Raw genomic sequence first — 23,489 nt, forward strand, 5'->3', positions numbered from 1 at the left:
GTTGCAAACCTTTTCCATGCATCAGTATTTTAATTTTCCATGTTCCTTACAGGTGGACATTTACAGCAGGACCAGTGGGGCCGCAGCTCCTCCCTGGCATTGACCACTGTGGCATATGCTCCTGTGGCACCACCAAGGCCACAGCTGCACAATCTTCCCTGTTTAAACATGGGGTACAGCCATCCTCAACTAGCAAAGCATTTTAGAACACTTTGCCAGACAAACCTGAATGCCATATTCAGAGAGGAATAACTCTCAGGAGTCAAGGTCAAGCTTCCTGGGAGAAATTGTGGCTGGATATGTGAAAAGAAAAACTGTTGCAAAATTAATATGTCTCATCTTCCCTTTTCAAAGTCGAAGCAGATGGTGACCTGATTAGTTGTTAGTCTCAGCAGGCTACTGATCTCTCTATGCCTTCAGCTGCTATTGTCAGCATCTTATTATTTTACACAGTCTCCAGGCTTTTAGCTGACTGCCCCTTTTTTTTCTGTTAGGACATTATTTAAAAATTAGCAAGTGTATTTAATACAAAAAAAAGCAACTTTTGCACTTAAGTTGAAATCAAACTCCCTGATTTTAAGTGAAAATTAAAGCGTTCTGAGCTTTTCTAGAATAAATGCCAGGATAGAGTTACGTAAATGTATGTATGTAGGTTTACATATATGTGTGTGTGTGTATATGTATACAGCTATATATGTGTACACATACATGTGTAATGTATGTGTAATCATACATGTGTATGTATGATTTCTATTCTTTATTTTAATTGTTTAGGGTACGAGAACATCTGATATGCTGTGATATGGGATACAGCAGACCTAGAACAAGACTAACAAATAGAAGCAAATTTGAATCCAACTTCCAAGGCTATTATTTTAGAACTATGTTTAATTTTCTGTGACAACAAATACTGTTAATGCAATAGAGTAATATTGCTAGAAATGGTGTATAATGGTATAGACTTTAGAAAACTGAACATCATTTTTTTCCCAGAGGCTGAAGAGATGTTGCACAACAGAAGAGCCAGGATGATGGATTGATGCCCTGCCTTGCTCTGAGTTCTGGGAATCCCGGTCCTGGAGCAAACAGCTTCCACAGCACTTTATTTCATAGCCTTGACAGTCTGAAATCAAAGTTTTCTATTACTGCTCTCCTCTGGGGCTGTAGAAGGCGAGAGGATGGTCTACATACAGTGGGATGGTGCCAGTGTTTCACCTATTTTTAACTTGATGGTCAGTAGTCAGTTTTATCTGAACCTTATTTTACTGCACTACTCTGATAGGGCCTATGAAGGATGCTTTCTCTGTTGACCACATTTGGTTTGTTGTTCCAAAGAACAGAAAAAGCTACACATAGCATAAGCCCATCCTATAGCTGGACTTCTTCATGTGGTACAGCTGTCAACAGCATGGATGTAGTGTTTTCCAAAACGGTTATATTCCTGGAAATATGGCCTTCATAACTCTTGGAGCTGAGGGTTCCTTTTTCCCTTGAATATTGTCTGGAGGCAATAGACTGATTAAAGTCTTAACAGCTGAACTGTGCTCCTCACAACCCTATGGAAGTCTAGAAACTGATGTTTATTAAAATCTTATTCAAAACCTCAGTATTCCTGATTATTATCAATCTCAGACCTCTAAAAAGGTCAGTTTCCTCTGTGTCCAGCTTCCAAGAATTTCCAAGCTTTTTTTTGTTATTGTTGTTTCTATTTTTAATTCAGCCAGAGATTTTATCCTGATAATTTTTTGCATCAACTGTGTGCACAGATTCTCTGTGGTAAGAAATTCCATTCTACAGGCTCCACTCTTTCTGCCTTTAATCACCAGGAGAGGGAGAGGCCAGCTAATTTCCATAACATAATTTATAACATATCTCTAGGTTAACAGTACGGCTAGTACTAGCAAGTCCTGTTGTTTAAATCTAGTTCAGTCAGATTGTTGTGTGAGAATTAACTACATATAATAATACAAATCACATTTTGAAATGAAGAGATACACATTTGAAATTTTGTATGTAATTTGTGTGAGATGTTTGGCCTTAATGGTTAGCAAGTAGAACTAAAATATTTATTTTTTTAATTCAAAATACATCATTTTTCTTTGATTTAATTAGTGATATAAAACTGATGCTTTAAAAGTAATTGGCAACTAATAGTTGGTGGGAAAAAACATCCTCCTGATGACAAACTGTGGTCAGAACAGGTATTTACTATAACATTTTTCTATGGTAGAAGAAGGAAGTCACACTAAGGAAATAACTATAATATAGTAATTCCTAATACTATGCCAAACAGCACAGTAAAAGTAAATTCAGATTAAATGGGGGGAAAAACGTAGAATCCAGACCTGCAAAATCTTTACTTACTATGGCAGTTCTGTTGGCCTCAGAGTGATTATTCCCAGAAACAGGCAATGTCTTTGCATCAGATTCAGCAAGCTAATCCTATTGCATTTCCTATTTACAGCCTTCTGTGAAGGACAGGGAAGAGATTAACATAAGAGCATATGTTAATGAGCATATCTTTTCTTCAAATAGTTTCATAGAGAAATTTGTTAAGAAGAAGCATGGCATTTAATTTTTCCACAAATTCAGACATGCATTTCAGTGTGATTTATATTTTTTTCCGGATCAGGAAGTTAGATAGCTTAACACCAAGAAAGTGCTTTTGTAAATTCCTTGTGATGGTCCTTCAGTTGTCAGTCTTTTTGTTGGAAGTTTCTTGTAACTTTCCGTGCAGCTTTGCTATCTCCAGGAAAAAGGCTACAAATACTTTGGTTCCTTCAATGTAGTTGTATCTGTGAAGAAGGGAAGAAAGAGAAAGAAGTACTATCAGACTGTTTCTGCTGTTCAAATTAATGGCCTGGTCCTATAAAGTTTTCAGCATCTTCAAAGGAATTTGCAAGACTGGTCACCCAAAGAACCTGCAAATATTCTCAGAATTATAAAAATCACTGATTTATCAGTGACAACTGTGTAAGGTGAAATCACTGTTAGCTCCTTCATTCTATCTTGTAAAATGACTTATTCTAGTATAAGAGAGAGGTAAAAGAGGGAAACCACCTCTGTAAGGATTAAAAAAAGAATTGTTGTTTTCTCGCTTCCTGTTCTTGCCTGCTGTGATAGCAAATTTTTTTCTCAAGTCATGAGCACAAGTGACAGTAAAAATAAATGGTCATACAGGTGACTTCATTTGCCTCTCTCATCTGAATGATACAAATTTGGCTCGGTTTCATTCATTTACATTGCGAGGAACAGTGGGGAGATACAGAGGAAGAGCTTCCTGAGAAAAGGATTCACTGTAATTCTGGATTGCTTGCAATTGGCTTTCCTCTGGGGGATGCTCTGAGAAAGCTTTTCCTAGATTTGTGTCGCCTAATTACTGCTGTCTGTAACTGTAAGGGTTGAGGCTACACTGGAATGGGGTGGTGACTGGCGGGAGGAAATCAGTAGGATTCTCCTGTTCCTCGTAGTAGCATGGAGCTCAGCATGACTTGGCTGAAAAGCTGAGTAAATACTCAGGCAACACGCTGAATAGCCTCTTACCATGGCTCCCAAAAGAATAACCAAGAGTGACGAGTCTAAGCTGATTTTGGTACAATTACACTAGTTTTGGTTCCTGTAATATAAATACATGTTTAGCTCTGTTTGGCCCATAAGTGAAAAACATCAAAATCCTTACTTAATTACTAATCTGAGCATATTTGGCTGGAATACTTCAAAGTGGATGCTACGAGGGAAAAGTGCCCGTCTACATACATCATCATCTTTGAAATCAGAGGCAAATTTAAAAATGAAAATTGCCAGCATGATGGTTTTAAAGACTAAGCAGTCAATTCATGAGAAGTTATGTAGCAGTATTTGATAAATTCGTAATTTTGTTTTCTGCGTAGCACAGTAACAAGTTTGCTGGAGATGGTTAGGTTGGGACAATCCACAAGAAAGCAAAGCTTCCCATCTGGCAATGCTTATGCATGGCCACCAGGGCACTTCAGTTCTCCCGCCTCCTCTTCTGGCACAAATAAACAAATAAAAGACACCTGCTTATTTTCTCGTTCTGGGAGTGCTCCCCATCATCAGCTGCTCCAATTGGAAGCATTATCACACTTTTCTGTGTTATAGTCTGAAACATTCTGGCAATAGGAATTGTTGAGCCATCCCGAATAAAATCTGGATCTTCTCTAAAAACTGAAATACATGGAAAGAATAGATCTTATTATATGAAATAAGGATGCTTTCTTCTACTAACAAATGCTTTCAAATATCTGCAACATTCTCAAACAAAGAATTTTTTAATGGAAAATTTTTTTGAGTATGTAGCCAACTGATTTCATGAATTCGCAACACACTACACACCTCTAGGTTTGTATCAGTACACAAAAAAAACAAGTGAGATCTTTTAGCTACTCCTCCTAAATACTCCCCAGTTCAGCAAAACACAAACATGTAGAGGCCTTACTGGCTGAGTTGTCTTACTGAAATCAGTAACAGATTCATAAGGGTAAACAACTACTGAATCAGGAAATCTCCCTTGTTTTAAGGATGAGAATGATTCCTTTTCAAAGTTGCAGAGAAGATACTAAAAATGAAAAAAAAAAAAAAAAAGAAAAAGAAAAAAAAAGACCTGTTCTTGCTGCCCTTCTTGCTGCTGTGTATAGCCGATCGTTAATATCAGCAATCCAGGGCTTTGCACCCAATGGCATAGACACTTTCAGTTTGTTTGGGCTGTTCCTCTTGGAAAATACATTCTCCAAGTACTCCACCACCTACAAGGAAAAAAATATACCTATCAGAAGTGTTTATCTTCTTTCAGCTCATAAACTTGCACCTGCATTTTCACATCTAGTCTCACAAGCTGCCAAATGTTCGAAATACTCATTTTACTGCTTTGGTTGTAAATGTTTGAGGTATTGAGAGGGACTTGGTTTACACCAAACAAGCCAAAGAAAAAATATGCCTCTTACCTGTTGTTTAACAACTGAAAGGTCCATGTGGGGGACTTGACGGATTGAAAATTTGCCTATGACTTTTGCTGGAATGACCGTTTTAATTCCTGGTTCATGAAAAGCTCCCTCAATCCCATGAATAGAGAGAGAAGGATAACGCCACAGGTGTAAAAGTATTTCTTCCTTCAGAAAAATAACATCCAAATAAAATACCAGAATCATTCACAATTTACATAATTAAAGAGAAGAAACAAGCTTTTTCCATCCTAAAATTTGTACTTGGAGGCCTCTGTATTTTAAAGGTGTTTGATTTGTATTTTAAACTCTTGCTAACATATTTTTATTTTAAAAATCACTACTTTTTGATCAACATTTGCTTACCTCTAGAAATATTTGTAGAATGGCTATTCATGGACATAGAAAAAGCAGGCCATTATTTAGAAACATCTTGGAAATTAAACTTTTTCAGGGCAAACGTAAAATAGGCTAAAAAAGAGATTATAAGTTGCATTTCTAAAAGACGTATTAGGGGTCTTTTCTTCTCTCTTGGGCTTCAGAACAACTTCTGATCTGACCACCTAATGATCTCAGAACTTCTGACCTACTTGCAGGAAAAATCTGTGAACAATTTAGCCAGATCCATTCAGAAGATACTGGGCAGATACTGATAAGTTTCCCAAATGGAGAAGGGAAAAATTCTTTTACTAATGAGTATTGTTCATCTAAATAATACAAGAGGTAAGATGATTATATTCAAGTTGATCTGTTTTTCTGGAAGAGATAAGGGGAAAAAAAGAAAATGTTTATTCTAAAGAAGAAAAGAAAGGAAATACAATCATTTCTAGCAGCTCTTTATATATGAATTATGATTGCAAAGTAGAATTCCACAGTGATGCTTCTCTTTCTATACTGCAGTTTTATGAAAATAGAGCCTCAAAAGCACATAGAATTTGGACTACTTCATCCCAGTATAGGCACAGTATCAAAACTTTAGTATGGTTATGCTATGCTTGTATGTTCATGATTATTACAGTATAGCTTAGGCTAACTCAGAGCTTTTCCATGGGAATAATTGCACCCACCTTATATTATATAGGTATAATTATGTTAGTGATAAAATATGAATGAGAATTCCCTCTTGTCTGCAAGCTGCCACTGTTGTGCAGAGAGATCTTCCTATTGTGCTTGGCGGTGGGGGGGGGTTGTATGTGTGTGTGTTTTGTTCTTTTTTTTTTTTTTTTTTAGTAATTTTTATGTAATTTATAAATGCTGGTAAACTTCTAGTTTTAGGAGCTTTTCAACATGCTCAGCAGGCATCAAAATCTGAATTAAGCAAATAAAAAGCCCAGAACACATCAACATAAAGTTGCCTCCCACTTTTCCGATCTGAATAAAACTTTTTTTTACTCTCTGCTCTGTTTTGGGGAATTTAATGCTTACTGCATTTACCTAGTTGGTTGCAGGGTGAGATTCTGCAGGACAAGAGAGGGGTAGCCAAACTTTGTTTTACATTACTCCTTTTCACTGAATATTCATTTTGGATCACTTTCCCCAGTAGTTTTCCTTTTCAGCAGGCTTATTTAATTTTATTGAAATTTTAATGCTCTGCTCTCCTTTATTTTATTTTCTGGAGTTTGCCATTGACTGACAATATCTTTCAGTTTGATTTTACCCATAAATACTATGAACGGGTCATTTACATTTTTCTGCTGACCATTTATATAGATATTATTTTACCTTGGTGTCATAGAGGTATTTTTTCACTCCACTATTATTTTTATGTTCCTCTAGATCAAATTCAATTGATTCATACAATCGCCTCTCCTCCTCTGTCAGGACAGCAACACTATCATAGATTCCAGGGATCCGAATATGACCAGTGGGATCCACAAGGCTGTCTACAAAATAAGATAAAGATAACAGTAAAAGTAGGACCTACTCTAGTACTTATTTCTTTTAAACATCTTTTCCCTTCTACCTAAGTTAACCAAATGATTCCCTAACTGTCTGCAGCCATCAGGTTGTGGCATTTAACTTAGGGTATTTGGTAGTTTATTAAGAAATCTGTGGAGCTGCTTTTTGCAGTGTCTGCTTTCAAAGCACTGGCAGCTGACTTGAAAACATCATCTTACTAAGATGCAAATTAGCATTAAAAAGTCAGGTTTCACTAACTGTGTACATATTCACTGGACTTCAAGTTGCCATTGATCATTAACCATTCTTGAATACCATCTGAGTATAAATGAGTATATGAATGAAAACAGTTTGAGAGGCCTGAGGTCCTGGCCTTTCTGGGAACATCTCCTTCCCCAGCGACTGTCCCCATAGCCGTGCTGGCGCTTGGGAACTTGGGAATCTCGCTTAGGCTAGACTTGCCTTACGCAGGTCACCTGAGCATGGCCCAGCCCTTCGTGAGATGGGTTGCTCCCCATTACCCCTGGGGAGCCATGGTGCTCATCATTACCCAGCAGAGCGATCAGGTCCGTCATTGGCTCATGAATGATGCCTCCAAAAGTCCCAGAGTGAAGGTCCTTGTCACCACTTTCAACCTATATTGAAATTCCTCAGTTACATACCAATATTCCCTATCTTACTGCTCTGCAAGAACTTGTTTTTCAGTGCGGCAGGTACTTTCAGCTTTTCAAACAAGGCCACAGATAAATGGAAAAGTACTATGTGTTTCTATTTATAAAATGGACAACATAATTTTAGGAATGATCTTCTTCTGGTAAACAGAAGATATGTCTTTGTTATAAACCACTAAACAGAAATTCAATGTCTATGTTACTAACAGGCATTTGAAATCAAGTGTCTCTCTCCATTCCCTCTTTTGCTTCAGTAAGATTAAACACATCACAAGTGAAACGCTTGCATATTACTGCTTCTAACATTATGGAATAAATCCTTCAAGTTCTTTATCCTTCTTATTTAAGGCAGTATCTTCATAACAAAGGTAAGACAATCTTATTTGTGTAGCAATAAGTAATATATATCCAACCTAAATTCCAAATTGCAACAAATAAGAGTTTAGGGGTCTCTTGAATCATAGAGCTTTAAAATACAGAAAGGCATTTTGTTTATTTAATGGTTTCTCTTTCCAGGCACATTTTCATACTAAGGTTTATCATAAACTGTTTTCCTTCAACAAATTTGTTTATTCTTCTCCAAAGCTCATTACAGTCAACTGTCTGGTAGCAGGCAGAGATCATTTTTGATGTTTTAATAGCATAATTTTTCTTAACCGAGACTTAGAGGAATTGAATCAAGGCTGATGAAGTTCTTTCAGTTAAAAACAAGTTTTATTCTTTTTTAGACATAATGTAGGGTTTTCTCTAGTTGTCTGTTTTTTTAATCTTGCTCTCTGAATTCCTTTTATATTTGCACAGGGACTTTCCAGCTGAGGAACTTCTGCTCTTTATTTCGCAGTGGCTCGTGTTGGCTGCTAAATACACTACAGTGGTTACAAAAAATGTTGTGTGTTTTTTAAACACAGGGATCCAACTAAACAGAGTCCCCTCAGAGTCCCCTTATGCAGGTACTATGCACTAAGCCGTATCTGCTCCAAAGGGGCAGAGTAATCAAGGAAATAGGTTTGCAGAGAGTGAGTGTGCGTGCACACGCGGGTGTGTGTATGTATAAGAAGACCATTGCAAGAGAACAGAGTTGACGTGAGGGGGAGGCAATAAGACCAGAGTGGAATAGTGGCAGGAGAGAAATGGGATAGGAAAGAGACCAAGAGCATAAGCGTAGAAGAGAAGGTAATGAAAATGAAGAAAAGTAAATTTGAAATGAGACGAGAAACCTGCACAACCAGGAAAGAGCGTGTAAGACAGGCCTACATTTCTACATGGTTAGCTTGCTCTCAGCCTTTCTCTACATATGTACACAGATGTGATTACAGGTACCTCATCACTCTGTACTCAGGGCCCAGTTCAAACCAACTCATGTTCCTTACCTCCACAAAGAAACAGGCGTTTCCCCGCATCCCATATGTAAGGGCAGGCTTCCTGTTGCTGAGCCAAAGGTTGTCCGAAATCACAATATAATCAACATCAGCAAAAAAGCACTGCTTTTCTTCTTCAAGCAGCTTTTCTAGCCCCAAAGACCCTGCTTCTTCCATACCTTCAATAACAAACTTGAAGTTTACTGGCATAGCCTAAATGAATATTAATAAAGTCTGGGTAAGGAATAAGCATTTTGAAAAAATATTCATTTAAAATGCAATAGCAGACTGACTTGCAGTATGTATTATGTCAGGAAAAGGAGGAGATAAGATAAATAGCTTTTCCAAAAGAAAAGGCATTAACAGATGCACACAAATAGTACCTCAGCAAAACTTATTTTTCCTTATGGTTTTCTCTCCCTTTTATTTTTGAAGGAGAATCAGAACTGAACATCTTTTTTCTCCTACTTCAGATTTACAGAAAACCTGCTGGACTGTCTCACTAAATAGGATTTCTCTCAGTATTGTTAAATATTTTACTCGCTTTGGAAAGTCTAACTGTGTAATACCAACTTCCTTTTCTCAGAAAATTTCCAGACTTTCACATTTCTACCAGTAGTATCACATGGGAACCACTGGCAAAGGTCCATTGCTGCTATTTCCCCAACATGTTATCTAAAGCCAGGCTTAGTCAGATCATGGCAAAAATGCTTCTGGTGATTATATTATAATTGTCCTGTTAGCACTCAAGAATTTGTATGTCTGCTAGTTCATAAGGATGCATTTTCAATGAAAATTAGAAGAACCTTTATTAGGGAACAGCGAGAGTTAGAAATGCTGACATGTCCCATAGGAGAAATAAATTTGAGCTCAATTCCCATTCCAATCCATTTTCTTATTATAGCTTTTAAGATGTTTTCTGTTTGATTCAGTTCTCAGATTAAAATGAGGAATAAATGTCTAGAATTGGAGGAACTTATGTTATGGATAAGTTCACCAATAGTTCATCAAATGACCAATAAAAAAATTCAAAAAAAACTGTTCATGAATATTGTCTGATAGCCTGTGTTGTTTTCTAGGGAAACACTTCTAAATGATAAAAGGGTTTTTTTTTTTTTTTGTTTTTTTTTTTAACTTGCTTGTTAAAATGCCAGAATAACTATTACTGGTTTGATAAATTGGAAAGACACAGAAAGACAGCTGTGACCATATCCATTTACAATAGCTAATAAGCAGGCAAGTAACTACATATGCTTGTTTGCAAGTTCATTACTAGCACTTAAGAATGCTGAGATCAAATCAGTATTAGTGATGCAAGAAAACTGTCAGTTCTCTAGAAGGCTATGAAAGGGCTTTAAAACCCAGCCTTAAAGCACAGTCCATGCCATAATGTCATACAGAGGCACAAAACTATTTTTCAAGAATCCAAAAAAGCATAGTGTGCAAATTCGCCTTAAGGAAAGTAGCTAAGTTACATGCATGGAATATATGTTGGTTTAGCCTTGCAGTGGGGATAAAACTACCCCAGCATCACTAAACATGCAGACTGACTTAAAGGTAACCATGCTGGTCATTGTAGCAGTTCAGGCAATGGCTCGATTCTTAGAGACATGCCAATCTCAAAGGGAATGTACCTGTGCTTGGTTAATGCACCCACGCCAAGTATTTTCTCTGATAAATCTAACACGTTGTTGAAAGAACATTCCATTAGCTATGAGCATTTTTAGATACGTATTCTCTTTATGCATATACACAAACTGAAGGTAATTGCAGGTAGCTAAGACCAGAGATCAGCAGAATGTAATAGCAGAGATGAGTCTTTGTGACCAATCCCTGATTTATGCTCTATGATTTTAAAAACTCTCAAGAGAGTAGTGTCTCAATGTATGTATTATATATTGAATGACAGCAATACCATATTTACATTGCCTATAGCCTATTCAAAATATCAATACTCAGTACAGACTGTTCCTGGAGTGGGACCAGGGTCCTGGATGTAGCATTAGAAATAAGCTAATATTTCAAAATGCACATAATCTGTTGGGACAGAGACATATTATCTAACTCATAATTCCTCCAGAGAGATACAATAATAATAAAAATATTTCTCTTCAATAGCTACTAATTTCAAGGTTCTGAATGTTTCCACTGCATTTATCCAAGCTAAGACAGGTCCTTTGTTATCTGTTGCTCCACGTCCATAGAGATTTCCTTAAAAAGAAAAAAGACAAAGATTTAAAGCCATCTTTGAAATTTCTCTTGCCCCTTCAACACAATCAGAAATTCCTATTGCCACAGAAGTCATAGTGAAGTATCAATAGAACAAGGATTTCATTGACTTGTTTTAAATAAGGTGACAGGGGTTTCCTAGTGGCCTAGTACATTCTTTCTTTACATGTGTGGTATTGAGGTTTCTACTACCTGCCAATTTGAGTTTCATTTTTGTGCTTCGAAGCTGCTGGTTCACACCAGACATGCTTGGCATGTCTGACATGTCTTGACCCAATATCCAGTTTCTGCACATATCAGCCAATCCATGTAACAAGCAGCAAAAACTCAGATAAATATCACTATAGAAATATATAGCTCCAAGTCTAGATACTTACATTCATTTTACTGTTTAACTGTACAACTATATACAGGGACAGATCTTGGTACACTGATATGTATCTGTAGAAGTCCCTGCTGGAGGCAGTGGAGTTACCGCAATATGTTTGCTTGGAAACAGTCCCCACAAATGGAAAGGGGTGAGTCAATCGCTATAGCACAGAATTGGGAATCAGGATTTCTGAGTTCTTGGCCTTACTCATCTACTGACCTCCATCCACCATTTTTCTGCCTTCAGTGCTTTCTGTGCCAAGCTGATTGCAGTGGAGGGATTATTATATTAAGAGATGCTTCAGATTGTTCCCCTGTGAATGCTCCTAATCTGCAGTGAGAAGGGTGGAGGGACTACAGGATTATGTAGCAAGAACAAAATGTGGGAGGGAGGCCATGGTCAATTCAACAATCCAACAAGAATTTTAGAGCAGAAATGCATTCTCTATTTAACAGTCTACAAAGTAACATTAACCTCACGTGGCTCTTCCTCATCAGGTATTAAGCAATCACTCTAGGTTTCACTAATCACAGCACTGTCATTAACACCCAAGTCCACAGGGGTCCCAGAGACTTCCATGAGAGAAGTCATCATGCTTCCATTATATATATCGGGAACCTCTTCCTACTACAAATCTCAGTGATGCACTCAAATAATGATACTAAAATCATGATGAGGTACACACCATTGATTTCAGTCAATGTGTAAGGGTCAGTTTTCCAGCCATCATCTTTTTTGGCAGGCTGCACATCCACATGACCATAGAAACATACTGTGGCGTTTTGTGGATCCTTGCCCAGTTCTGCAAGAATGACAGGAGGCAGTGGGAGGGTCTGGCCATCAGGCAACTATAGAATGTTTTTTAAAAAAAGCAACAGAGCGAAAACAAAGCTTTGTAAAAACTTTCAAGTGTTAGAAAAAGAACTGAAATTTTCAGTAGTGAAAATACTTTTGCATTCTCAACTGACTCTGATTTAATCAGATCATTGAATTTGACTTTGACTCCAACTCTAAACTAGATAGAGAAATTAAATCCTCTCCCTGCTCAGTCAGCTTCTACATGGACTTTACGGAGCTCTTCTAAAGTGTTACTTTCACAAATGCACTCTTCACTGAGCTTTTACTTCCCTCATGAAGGAATCCTGATGGTAGAGAAGACAAAGCTGTGTGCTTTACACACAGTGACGAAAGTATATGCCATGACATGGTAATAGCCAAGGCAGCACAGAAACTAACTGGTGGGTTGGTTTTGCAACAGACAGATTCCAGGAGGCCTGTAAAAACCTCGAATAAAGAAACAAAACAAAGTTTGTTGGCAGAAGGTAGCAGCAGCTATTTCATACTGTTTTGAAAGTGGGTTAAGACTTTGAACTAATCCTGTAATGTACAACTATGTGGAACGCATCTCAGCATTGACCAAGAGAAGCTAGATGTCTCACAAAAGTGAGAAACAAGAATCAGAAGAATGTGTACTACATTGTATTTGCCAATAACTTTAATATGTTGCAATATTAGAGCATAGCAGCTTCTTGCTCAGGAAAACCCAAAGAAATACAAAAGGAAAACCCATACTGTGAAACAATATTTCTTTCTTAGGCAAGGAAACGCATTTCTGGGCTCTGCTCCAACAACAGGTAATCTATTCCCTGTTGTTATTAACATAGACTGTTGCTACATATTTTGGCAATCATAGCTGTATACCAAGTAGATGCTAATGTTTCAATTTTAAATGGATTTATGACAACTAATGAATTAAATAACCATAAAAAGTATTGCTGTGCTGCAATATCCTTGTGCTAAGACTATCACCGACCTTTCCAGAAGCTTCAGAGGAAGGAAATGAGAACCAGAGTATTAATGAACTTTTTAATTCTTGTTAGCATAGAAACCTAAGAGCACAGGACAGGAAAGAAAGCCCCAACTATAATAAGATGGGTAAACTAGAAACAAAGATTCTTCAGAGATTAATTCTTGCCTGTTGTTTTCCAAGAATCATCAAAAAAAGGGGGGGGGGGGCTTGGAGTGTTGGGCAGAAGCTTCCAAATATCTAGCCCTTTTTGTTTAGCAACATTTTCCTTGTAAAAGCCACCCCCTCATATGGAGACTTTGGTGAAGAAACTGTGTGTTAACTACCATGCTTCATTATTTAGAGGAGCATAAAAATGAATCCTAGTAAAAATTTAAGTCTTTATGCTTTTGGATACTGCTTTCCTCCAGTTAAAAGTGTTGAACAGTCCCTGGTGTGCTGATAACATCCACCTGCATTTGTATTTTCTGTATAGTCTCATAAGCCTGTTTGTATATAGTCTGAGGAGGGACTGAATTCGGCAGGTATTATCTGACTATAGGACTATTGACAAATTGATATCCAGGTACCAAAAATATCAGTAAGTCATAGCATATATATATGTATGTATAGCCCTGAATGTAATAGGTATAACATGAGACTATAAAATACAATATTTAAAATACAAGAATGACAGAGGCACCTGATGCGATCCCAGGTTTACTGAATTAACAGTGGCTCCCAACGCTCTAAGTCTGTCGGCTGCTAATGCCATCATTCGTATTACTTCTTCCCTGAGATCTGGTTGAACAGAATCACTTTCTACAGCCACCCATTCCTCAAGGTTCTGCACAGGAAGACAAGAGATACAGTTAAATAAATCAGTGAGTCTAAAACCCAGGAATCTGTGTTGTTTTGCCTTTGAACACAAGAAGTATCACATTCGTAGGATGTTTTCATTTCCAGCCTGTCACAGCAATGATGTGGACTCTGTACTTTTACCTTTCTAGTAAAGCATCAGCAGGACCCTGGATCACCTTAATTCCATCTGAAATGTCTGCTCCAGATTTGGCCCAAGACAAAGCCATCAGCTTCTGACTCCTTCATCTGTCCCCTGCAGAGCTTCCTCAGAAAAACCTTTCCAGAACCACAGCAGGAGCTGCAGTTCTTGCTACTTTCCTTGCTCATGACATGGTGCCTGTCAGAGCAGCTCAATTCTTGGGAGAGAAAGCTATTGACACTGTCACCAGCAGAGTGACAGCTGGGGGTTAAAACTCCCAACCGGGGTTAACTGGGGTTGACTGGGGTTAAAACCCAGCCTCCAATGAGCTATACTGGATCACAACCAATAGTTTGCATTGCAGCAGTGGCCTTATGCCTGAATTATCTAGGCAGTCCTCATAAGAACTCAGACATGCTCATAACTTTAAAGCAAACACAGTATTTACTGGACTAATTATGCCCATTTCTTGTTTCTGCCTTTTCCCAGGGAAATGACAAAAATAGCACAGAATTTGGCAAGACTCCTCTTCTCCTAATGAACAAACCTACACAAAAAACAGTTCTGCTGTAAAGCAAGTGAGAGGACATCCTACCTGATCTGCTTCTCCCATCCAAGTAAGTTTCTGGCTCAGCAAAGCCTCTATCTAAGCATACCCAGAGGATGCTTACAGCTCCCCTATTCTGCAGAGGTCTGTGCAAAGCCCTCTTCTACTCGGAGGGTCCCCGGCACTGACCGTCCTCTTGCAGCCTTGTTTGGCAGCATGAGTGCAGCACTGCTAGTGCTGTGGATGCTTGGCCTGGAGCCCTGCTCCTTACCTTAATGGCAAAAACTGATCTGGCAGGTCATAGGCCTCTCTAACATCAGTTCTGTGCTCTGATCATTCCACTGCAATGTAGTTCCTACCTCAACAAAGACATTCTGATGCAGGTCAATGTACTGGAAGATCTCCGTCTCCAATGCTGAAGATGAGGAGGACATCCCTGCCTTAAAGAGTAGCACAAGGACAATATCTGAAAGATAAAATCCAGCATGTTAAAGACATCCTGCAATATGCACTTTCTTCAGCGCTAGAAGCCATAGATAGCTGAGAAGCAAAAGCCTATGAAGCCTCATTTAAGTCCTTCAAGATAGAAGAAAGTATATCTGAGATATTTTGTCACATACAGCCTGCAACAGATTTATAGTCGAGTTTCCAGAAGAAAAAAGTGGAAAAAAAAACAAAACACAACAAAGAGTAAACAGCTTTACATTTTCTGTTTCATAAGTAAATTAAGGAATGCATTTTCTAAAGAAACATCATTGCCTCACAGTTTTCAATGCATAAACTTCCAATCATAGATTCTATCAAATTCTCTGCACTGAAGAAGGCTGGACAATAAATATTTTTTGCAGCTAAATATGAACAGCGGCAAAACCAAAACATTTGATAAGTGAAGAATTCATTTGGTACTTACAAACCTCTTAAGGGATCTTATTTTTGACTAGATGAATGGAGGTCTAAAACCGTATCATTTCAAAAAGTGTTTTGCTTCCTTTACACAGCTTTCTTCTCCTGTCTTCTTGAGGTTGCTGCCATAGTTTCTTGAATCAGTGTTAGCTGAGTAATACTTAAGAGGGTGGGACTAAACTGAGAATAGCTGCTGCATTGGACAGCGTGATGGGATGAGTTCCAAGGTTAAAAATCAACAGGGATTCAAAAAATATTCTATACTCGTGATACAAAACATGCAGCCGCACGTCCATTCGTAACACCTTAACTTTGATGCATTGCTAAGATTTTAGCCTGTAGTTATAATAAATTTCAATTCCATTTGCTTGTCAGAGAAGAAAGATGGAAAATCCATATGTGATGAACAAGAGCAGGAAAGGGAAGAGTGGAAATAAGAATGATGGTTATTCCACCCATGGAGTAACCAATCAGACAAGGCACTCCAGCAATGAGAGGTGTGGTGTGGTCACAGCAACAGACACAGCTACTTTTATTGTGCCAGTGTTTAAAAACAGATAAAGAAAAAAAAGTAAGATTTTTGTTTCTTTTTTTTTCTAGGATAACTGTACCTTTTTAACCCAGTTGGAGTGTTCAGATGATTAATCTCCTAGACTTTAACTACTCCAAAGAGATTAGAAGCTTGATCTTTAAAATCAAACCAGAGCCAGTATGTTTCTCACTAAGACAGTGCCAAGCCAAAGCTTCTCTGGTGGTTTCACTGTTGACATAAAAGCCTGCAGGACCTGTTTTTTAAACAGGAAACTTTCTCCCTTTGTCAAAATAGAATCTTCTGTAAAAATTACATATCTGTTCGGCCATAGAGACGAATGGGACAAAACAGCTTTGCCAATACTTCCTGAAACACCTGCCTATGTCATCTGTTTTAGCAATTTATTAAATAACAGATCTTAAAGTTAAAAGACTTAGTACGGTGATTCAGAACATTGCCCGTCTGAGTTTGAGATTCTGGCAGGATCGAACATGGTCCTTGCTTTCCAGCCTTTCTCCGTGAGCAAGGTCACACCCACACTGCATCTGAGCATAGACCACACTGAAGTAAATTTTTTTTTAAGACCACCTGTGACACCAGCTGTAACATCCAGCAGTTCCTGTTGCCTGTTGACACTGGAAATGACCAAATGCCAGTTTTGCAGTAAAGTACTGTCATATTGCAAAGCACAGCTATGGAGGTGACTGGTTCATAGAGATGGGAAAAATCCAAATTTAGGGGGAATTTTAGCATGGAGATATTAAATGTGGGAATATTTCTTAAATCCTAAAGATTTGCTAGGGGAAAAAAAAACTCAAGTGATGATCAAAGTTTCATTTTCTTATCAAATGGTTTTCTCCTTAAAGAAGTAAACTCTACCTCAAACAGGTGGAGCTTATCAACCATGCCCTTCAAATATTCCCTTCACCAGTCACGGTAGCAACAATTTGGCCTGAAACAAAAGGGAACTACCACAGCAAGTTTTGAAACGAGCATGAGAAGAATCCAGAACATTTTGAGCAAGAAAAAAACATCTTCTGGCGTTTAGCAACAAAGAGTTGGTAGAGGACAAGATTTCCAGTTTTAGTAGTGTAGGTCACATTCATCTTTGGATAGAGCCTCAGCGGGCATGGCTTAACAATGCAGGTTTTGAAATGAACATCCCATACCTAAAATCCTCACTTTGGCTATTTCTTTTAGCCTTGGATTGGGCAAACGGCTGCAGATGTTCGGCTTCTGTCTATCTTAGAGGCCACGTGTGCAGCAGCACCATCCCACACCCATTAGCAGAGCTGCCAGGGCTGCAAAGCAATTTTTACAAAGCAAAGAGCAGACAAGATCAGGAATCACAGCCCTGCATGGTGCTAACTGTGGTCCCTGATGAGATGTTTTAGTAATAAGAGGTGAGACGCCAGTGCTTGCAGAGGCCCAGGCAGATATAAGAGGTTGTTTGAGCCAAGATCAGCCTTGCAGGTAGAGTCCCAGACACCCACATAGAGGGAGATAAGTTGCAGGTAAAAGCCAAGCACAGAGTCCATGTATGTTGTTTGCTTTTCCTTTTGTTACCCTTCACTTTTGGGGGTGCCAGACAACAGCTCTGTTTGCATGATGGCACTTTTAAACCAACTGTTGGTCCCATGTGAAAGAGGTTTACGTTTGTGCTGGTTTTACTGAGAACATAGCGGCTTCCCTCGGAGCTCAGCCTGGTGGAGAGTAGCCGTTTCCCATACAGGACCCACCAGGGGCATCAGAGGTATCTGAAGGGATGGAGGGGTCTCAAAAGCAGCACAAGGCACTGTTTATCTCTCCCAATAATAGGAATAGACATCATACACTGCAGTCATTCATCCCAAGGTGAGATAAACCCTAGTTTTACCATATGCATTGTTGACAGAGACTGAGAGATCACAGCACATTAAGTCTTTAAGCAGATATTTGTCTAGAGAGAATTTGGGGCTTTTACTTTCACTTATTATAAAACCTGCTATACTCCTCCACTTTATGTTTTTGCACTTATTCTCTCTACCTTACCATTTCCAAACCTTGATGTGGAAAATATTTGCAGAGATCCCCATGTCCTCAGTTAACCTTACCAAATACAAACCAAGCATCTCTGGGTTTGGTTACTTACAGAAAAAGCTTTTGGGTATGCTACCTTTCAACAAAGAAGCACAAATCAGAACATGACTGGCAAGATAATTGAGTTTGTACAATGAATAAGTATCAGTTTTTCATCATATATGATTTTTCCTCTCTGCTCATATGTTCTATTTTGCTGAATCACTTTAAAAGAATGAGTATAGTTGGCAGCTTAGGATGACTTGAAGAAAAGTAATGCTTTTAATACTGTAAGGACAGAATCACAGAAAGGCTTTCTTATACCTGGGGGCTACAGTGATGGTAGTCTTCCTCCTTTTACCTGCCTTACATGCAAAGGACCTGGAAAGATACAGACAAGAGATAAATGTCTGCAAGTCATGCTTTATTAGCTTTTAGCTGCTTTAAAAAAAGAGTAAAATGTTATAGAAGACACATTCAGACACAGAAAAATTCCCTAGGAATAAATTAATTAATTCTGTAAGAGTTTCCAAACAGATGCAGACTTCAATCAAACCTTGTATAGAGTCACAAAAATAAATGCTTTCATAACAAAAATGAACATGAACTGTGGCAAAGTTCAGAAAATGAACGCAAGGAGATACTTACTCAGTCCTCAAAAGTAGCAGAGCACACCAAATACTAATAATTCCAACAGGAAAGGAGATAGCCACTACATTGTGCTGTACTCCAGGGAGGGAGGAAAGCAGCAAATGGATCTCTGTGATAATGCCCTGCTAATACACAGCCTGGGCTGCTAGAAAGCATTTGGATAGTAACTGGGAAAGCTTGCATTTAAAAGAAACAAAAAAGTCAGTTTAATAAGAAGTAGAGAGATTTCAGGCAAGGCTAAAATTGTTCAGTGTTGCAGGACAGGGGGAAATATGAGTTTCAAAGGATGGTAAAGCCTGAGGAAAAAAAAAATTCTTCAGTGTTCAATTTCAAGTACATTTGATTTGGTATAATTTTTAAAAAGCAGTTGATACCTTATGGAAAAATGTAATATGACTATTTTTAGAAATAACACGACAGGCAATTTCTCTTCCTTCGTTCCTTATGAAGGAGAACATTTTGTCTCACTTCCCTCCTATCTTGTCAAGTACCATTAAAAGAAAAGTTAGTGTTCTCCACGGCTGAGTTTTGAGTTGCTTCTTTAACTACAATGAATGTTTGATATAATATCCACTAAACTTACAAACTTTGAGGAAGCAGCTCCTGAACATATGTGGCTGCCCCCTCCCCATTCGTGAAGCATATCTCAGGTGCTTTCCTCCATGCAATGCAGCATTCTAAGGAGCACTTGAAAGGAGGAGGGCAGAGCTTCAGCAGAAGTCATGTCTCTCTGGAGGCCCCACGATGCTCCTACACGAGAGAGCTACTGCCCCACACAGGGGTAAACTGAGCTTTGTAGTCCAGGAAAACGTTCCTGGCAAGCCCTTGAGAACAGAGAGCTTCTCCGAAGGATGAATGTCCCAATGGAGGGAGGGGGCAGGAATCTTCGCATTAGAAGAAAATATATGTGAGGGAGAGAAAGGGAATTTTGCTGGTATGTCTCCAGTCAATGTTTGTCTCTAATTTTGTCTAACATGTGGCCAACATAGGAAGAGAGATCTGGGATTACGATTCTTATTCTAGCAATCTAAAATGGATAATATGAAAGCAAATAAACTACCCTGAAAATAGAAAAATATATAGAGAAAGAAAGAATATGAAGTGTATGTGTGTGTGTGTGTGCTGGTAAGGAATCCAATGAAAGTTCAGCATTTTGTAACCAACTCATAGAAAAATAAGGTCAGCAAGTTACAAGATTGCAAAATAATATAAAGAACACTTGACATGAAAAGAAAGAAAAATGCTTACGATGGTAGAAGCTCATTTATCAAACAGATTTCGGGCTGTCCTGAAAAGAACATTCCCTCTAAGGAATTACTGTCAAGGAAGATAACTGGGTTATTATTTAACTTAACAACACCATATTCACCGACAAGTGCCCTACCTTTGGTGGCAGCAGGCAATCCAGCCTCAGTCTCCTCTCCAGCCAGTTAGGTGAGACCCTAGAAGATGAATCATGACTTTTCACACGGCAGTTTCGCAAGCAAAGCCCTGCCCAACACTGCAGTGCAACCCCGGCCACTGCAATGGCCAGGAGCCGTGGAGACAGATACACGCACGGGGACTAGTGTCTGATCAAAAAAAACTGACTATATGTGAAATGATTAAAGAAATAGCATCAAATGCAGTAAGCTGTACAACAGCAATGAAGGCGTTTGGTGGAAAGTGTAGGTAAAATATGGCATCTGTTGACAGATGTAATTTTGAGTACTGCTTTTCTGCAGTCAGCTCTTAAAAGTGTTGCAATATGAGCTGCTCTATGGGCATTTCCGAGAAGGGGAGTGAATGGCCCTGCACTTCTTGCTCAAGCTGACCACTTAAATAAAAAAATAAAAAAAAAAAAAAATGAGAGACTGTTTATTGGTTGTGCTTTGCTATAATACACATGATATTAAAAAAGAAAGTCCTTACTCTCTATGCCCCTGTTTTTCAGTTGCCTTTATGGTTGGTGATGAGACTCTAAACAGAAAAGGTCTGCTTTTCCACCTGTAGAACAGGGACATTTCACCTCTGCTCACTTATCAGTATTCTATAGTTATGAAGAGTTACTTATAAGCTAAAGATTAACTTTTGGGTTAGATTTTTAAGCCTGCTTCTCTATCATGCCACAGTCCAAGCAGGCTACCCAAATAACTACCACATCAAGACATAAGAAATTTTCCTGTTTCTTTCCTCCTCCTTTTCTCGCTGGCCATTCTGTAGAAATACTTGTTTCAGGCAGTAATCTTAGCATCAGAAAGCACTTGAGTTTTGCTGAAAGGTGTTACTGCTTTATAACTTTTTTTAGAGGACTAATAGAAAAGAGGGGACTTTTGTTTGTTGTTTTGAATTGAAAATTGTCAAAGAAAATTATTAAGCTTCTTTTAAGGAGAAAGGTTTCTCCCAGTAATATTTTGCTCTTTGACCACGGAGGAAAAATAAATCACTATTTAGCTAAGCTCACTATGCTTAAGCTCACTAAGCATTAAGCTCACTATGAGCTTGATTACTCATTAGTTTGTAATCAGACCAACATTGGTATGAAACGACCCTTCCTGGAGAGACAGCTGCTTTTTTTTTTTTTTTTTTTTTTTTTTTTTTTTTTTTTTTTTTGTCTTTCCATAGCCTGAAAGGATAATAAGAACAAACTATAGGAGGCAGAGGTGCACTGGCATATATGGCCCAGCTACTGATTAGTGGGCTAGCATTTTATCTGTGCTTTGTACCCACCCAGATGTCGATGGTTTACTGAAAAGAGGAATCTGCCTCATCATCCCTTTGCTGCCAATTCTTCCTTACAAGAGGGCCTCTGAAATTATAGCATGTTTCTGATTTTGGGAGTTTGTGCTAGCATACAAGTTTCTAGCCTTAGTGTTCTCTGTTTAGAGAGAACTGCTATCCACATGATTAGATTTAGTAAACATTCTGTATTAACAAATATCAGTCTTAACAGGAAGAGCAAGGTCCTGTCTTGGGGTCTTACAAAGACATTTTCTTCTTTTAAGTACTTATTCTTCATTTGATTAATATATAAAAACTCATTTGCACATGAAATGTAAAAGCTTAGGAGAAAATGTTTATTTGCCTTTTTTTTTATTTACAAAAAAATGGAGTTACTCCTGAATTACAATAGTAGGAGTGAGATTTGAAATAGGTCTACTAAATTTATAGTTATTTAATTATTTGCAGATTTTTCATTTTATACTACTGAGAAACTATAATATTGTGAAATGAAAAAAGTGACAATTACTTTATAGCTTATTATTTCATTGCTAATTGCTCTTTAGTTTACAGCCTATAACTTGGAGCAAGGTTTAGAGTCCATAGTGTTAGAGACTTATGGCTTTATGATCATTATTCTATTTATGGAGTATCATAAACACTACAAGTGTTGTTTAGAACCCTTTTTAAATGTAGGCAGTTTTATTTCCATAATAAAAACACCCTTTTGATGGTAGCTTATTAACTGCAAGAAAGCCTAACTTATAAGGAAAGATTAAAGAACTCAGCTAGACTAGTTTGGCTAAGTGCTGAAGTAGACACCTCCTCTCTGGCATACCGTAAATGTTTAAGCAGAAGGAAATAAATAACTACAGGAAAAGTAGAGAGGAACTGAAACAAAGATAGAGAAAGGAGCATCAATGTCTTTGTCTCTCTTAGCCTTTGAAAGTGTAAACTACCCAGGGCAGATATCATGTTTTTATTGCTACCTTAGAGTAGCAGCCTCACTTGGATATGAAGTGTGAATAAAATAAGAGTAACTTTATTTCAATGGCACTATAGCAGAGCTTAACGTGCCTTAATTAATACTATAATTACTTAAGATACTTTTAAAAGTTTGAATGAGCAAGTATGCAAGAAATACACTGTTGTCAGTAGTACCTCTTTCACCGGCAAATGATACAACTGTTTTCAATTCTACCTGTCACTCTAAGCAATTACCTCCAGCTCCAACCGGCTATGTTTCAATCCTTGAAGGTGTATTTCAGGAGAAAGGGAATGATATCGTAGTGTTGTAATCACAGTGATACAAGGTTATTGTTGTGGCCTACTGTTATATATTTTTCCAAGAGCAAGACTGTAAATCCATTTTCTTTAATGATTAAGCAAAAGTATTTTCAGATATTAATCACACTGAAGTGATGGCAAGATGTTATTCTAATCTCAATATCCTTCAGAGAGCTTTCCTGAGCCAAGTAATGACAGCATTCCCTTAAGGGTAATTAATACTCTTCGTGTAGGTGAGATTTTTGTCCAATAGATAACTCACACTCATACCCAGACAGCAGTGATAGAGCTAGAGTCTGAGATTGGCTCTGAGATGCGGGGTTAGGATTATAACGCCTGCGCAGTACTCCACACTGCCTCCTCCCAGAAGGAAACTCTCTCTGGGGTACACGAAATCTCAGAGGCAGGACACGAGTTAACCGAGGTGGCGTGCCGCAGGTCACCCTGCTTCCCCCTCAAGGCACTCACCTGGCATGCCAGAAAGCTGGTTCAACTTGCGACTTCGCCCGCTCTGCAGCTTGGCTCCTGTTGCAGCAGCCA

The 23,489-nt window shown here is 38.3% G+C and overlaps 1 protein-coding gene across 2 annotated transcripts; it reads right to left on the reverse strand.

Annotated features, from left to right (window-relative positions):
* Positions 1-2,518: 2,518 nt before the first annotated feature.
* CNDP1 (carnosine dipeptidase 1) lies at positions 2,519-23,489 on the reverse strand. Of its 2 annotated transcripts, XM_062568092.1 has the most exons (14): positions 23,418-23,489; positions 20,347-20,404; positions 18,636-18,692; positions 15,178-15,284; positions 13,975-14,118; positions 12,171-12,333; positions 11,009-11,097; positions 8,899-9,099; positions 7,408-7,492; positions 6,681-6,841; positions 4,962-5,126; positions 4,622-4,763; positions 4,038-4,185; positions 2,519-2,795 (listed from the first exon to the last, which is right to left on the reverse strand). In XM_062568092.1, the coding sequence occupies exons 4-14, from the start codon at positions 15,250-15,252 to the stop codon at positions 2,690-2,692; spliced, it is 1,479 nt and encodes a 492-aa protein (XP_062424076.1). In that variant the 5' UTR covers positions 15,253-15,284; positions 18,636-18,692; positions 20,347-20,404; positions 23,418-23,489; the 3' UTR covers positions 2,519-2,689. The 2 variants fall into 2 exon arrangements, with proteins under 2 accessions (XP_062424076.1, XP_062424077.1); XM_062568093.1 differs by lacking the exon at positions 4,038-4,185 and having other exon boundaries at positions 2,680-2,795.

This window comes from Rhea pennata, chromosome 2, assembly GCF_028389875.1.
Source record: "Rhea pennata isolate bPtePen1 chromosome 2, bPtePen1.pri, whole genome shotgun sequence".
Classification (NCBI taxonomy): Eukaryota; Metazoa; Chordata; class Aves; order Rheiformes; family Rheidae; genus Rhea; species Rhea pennata.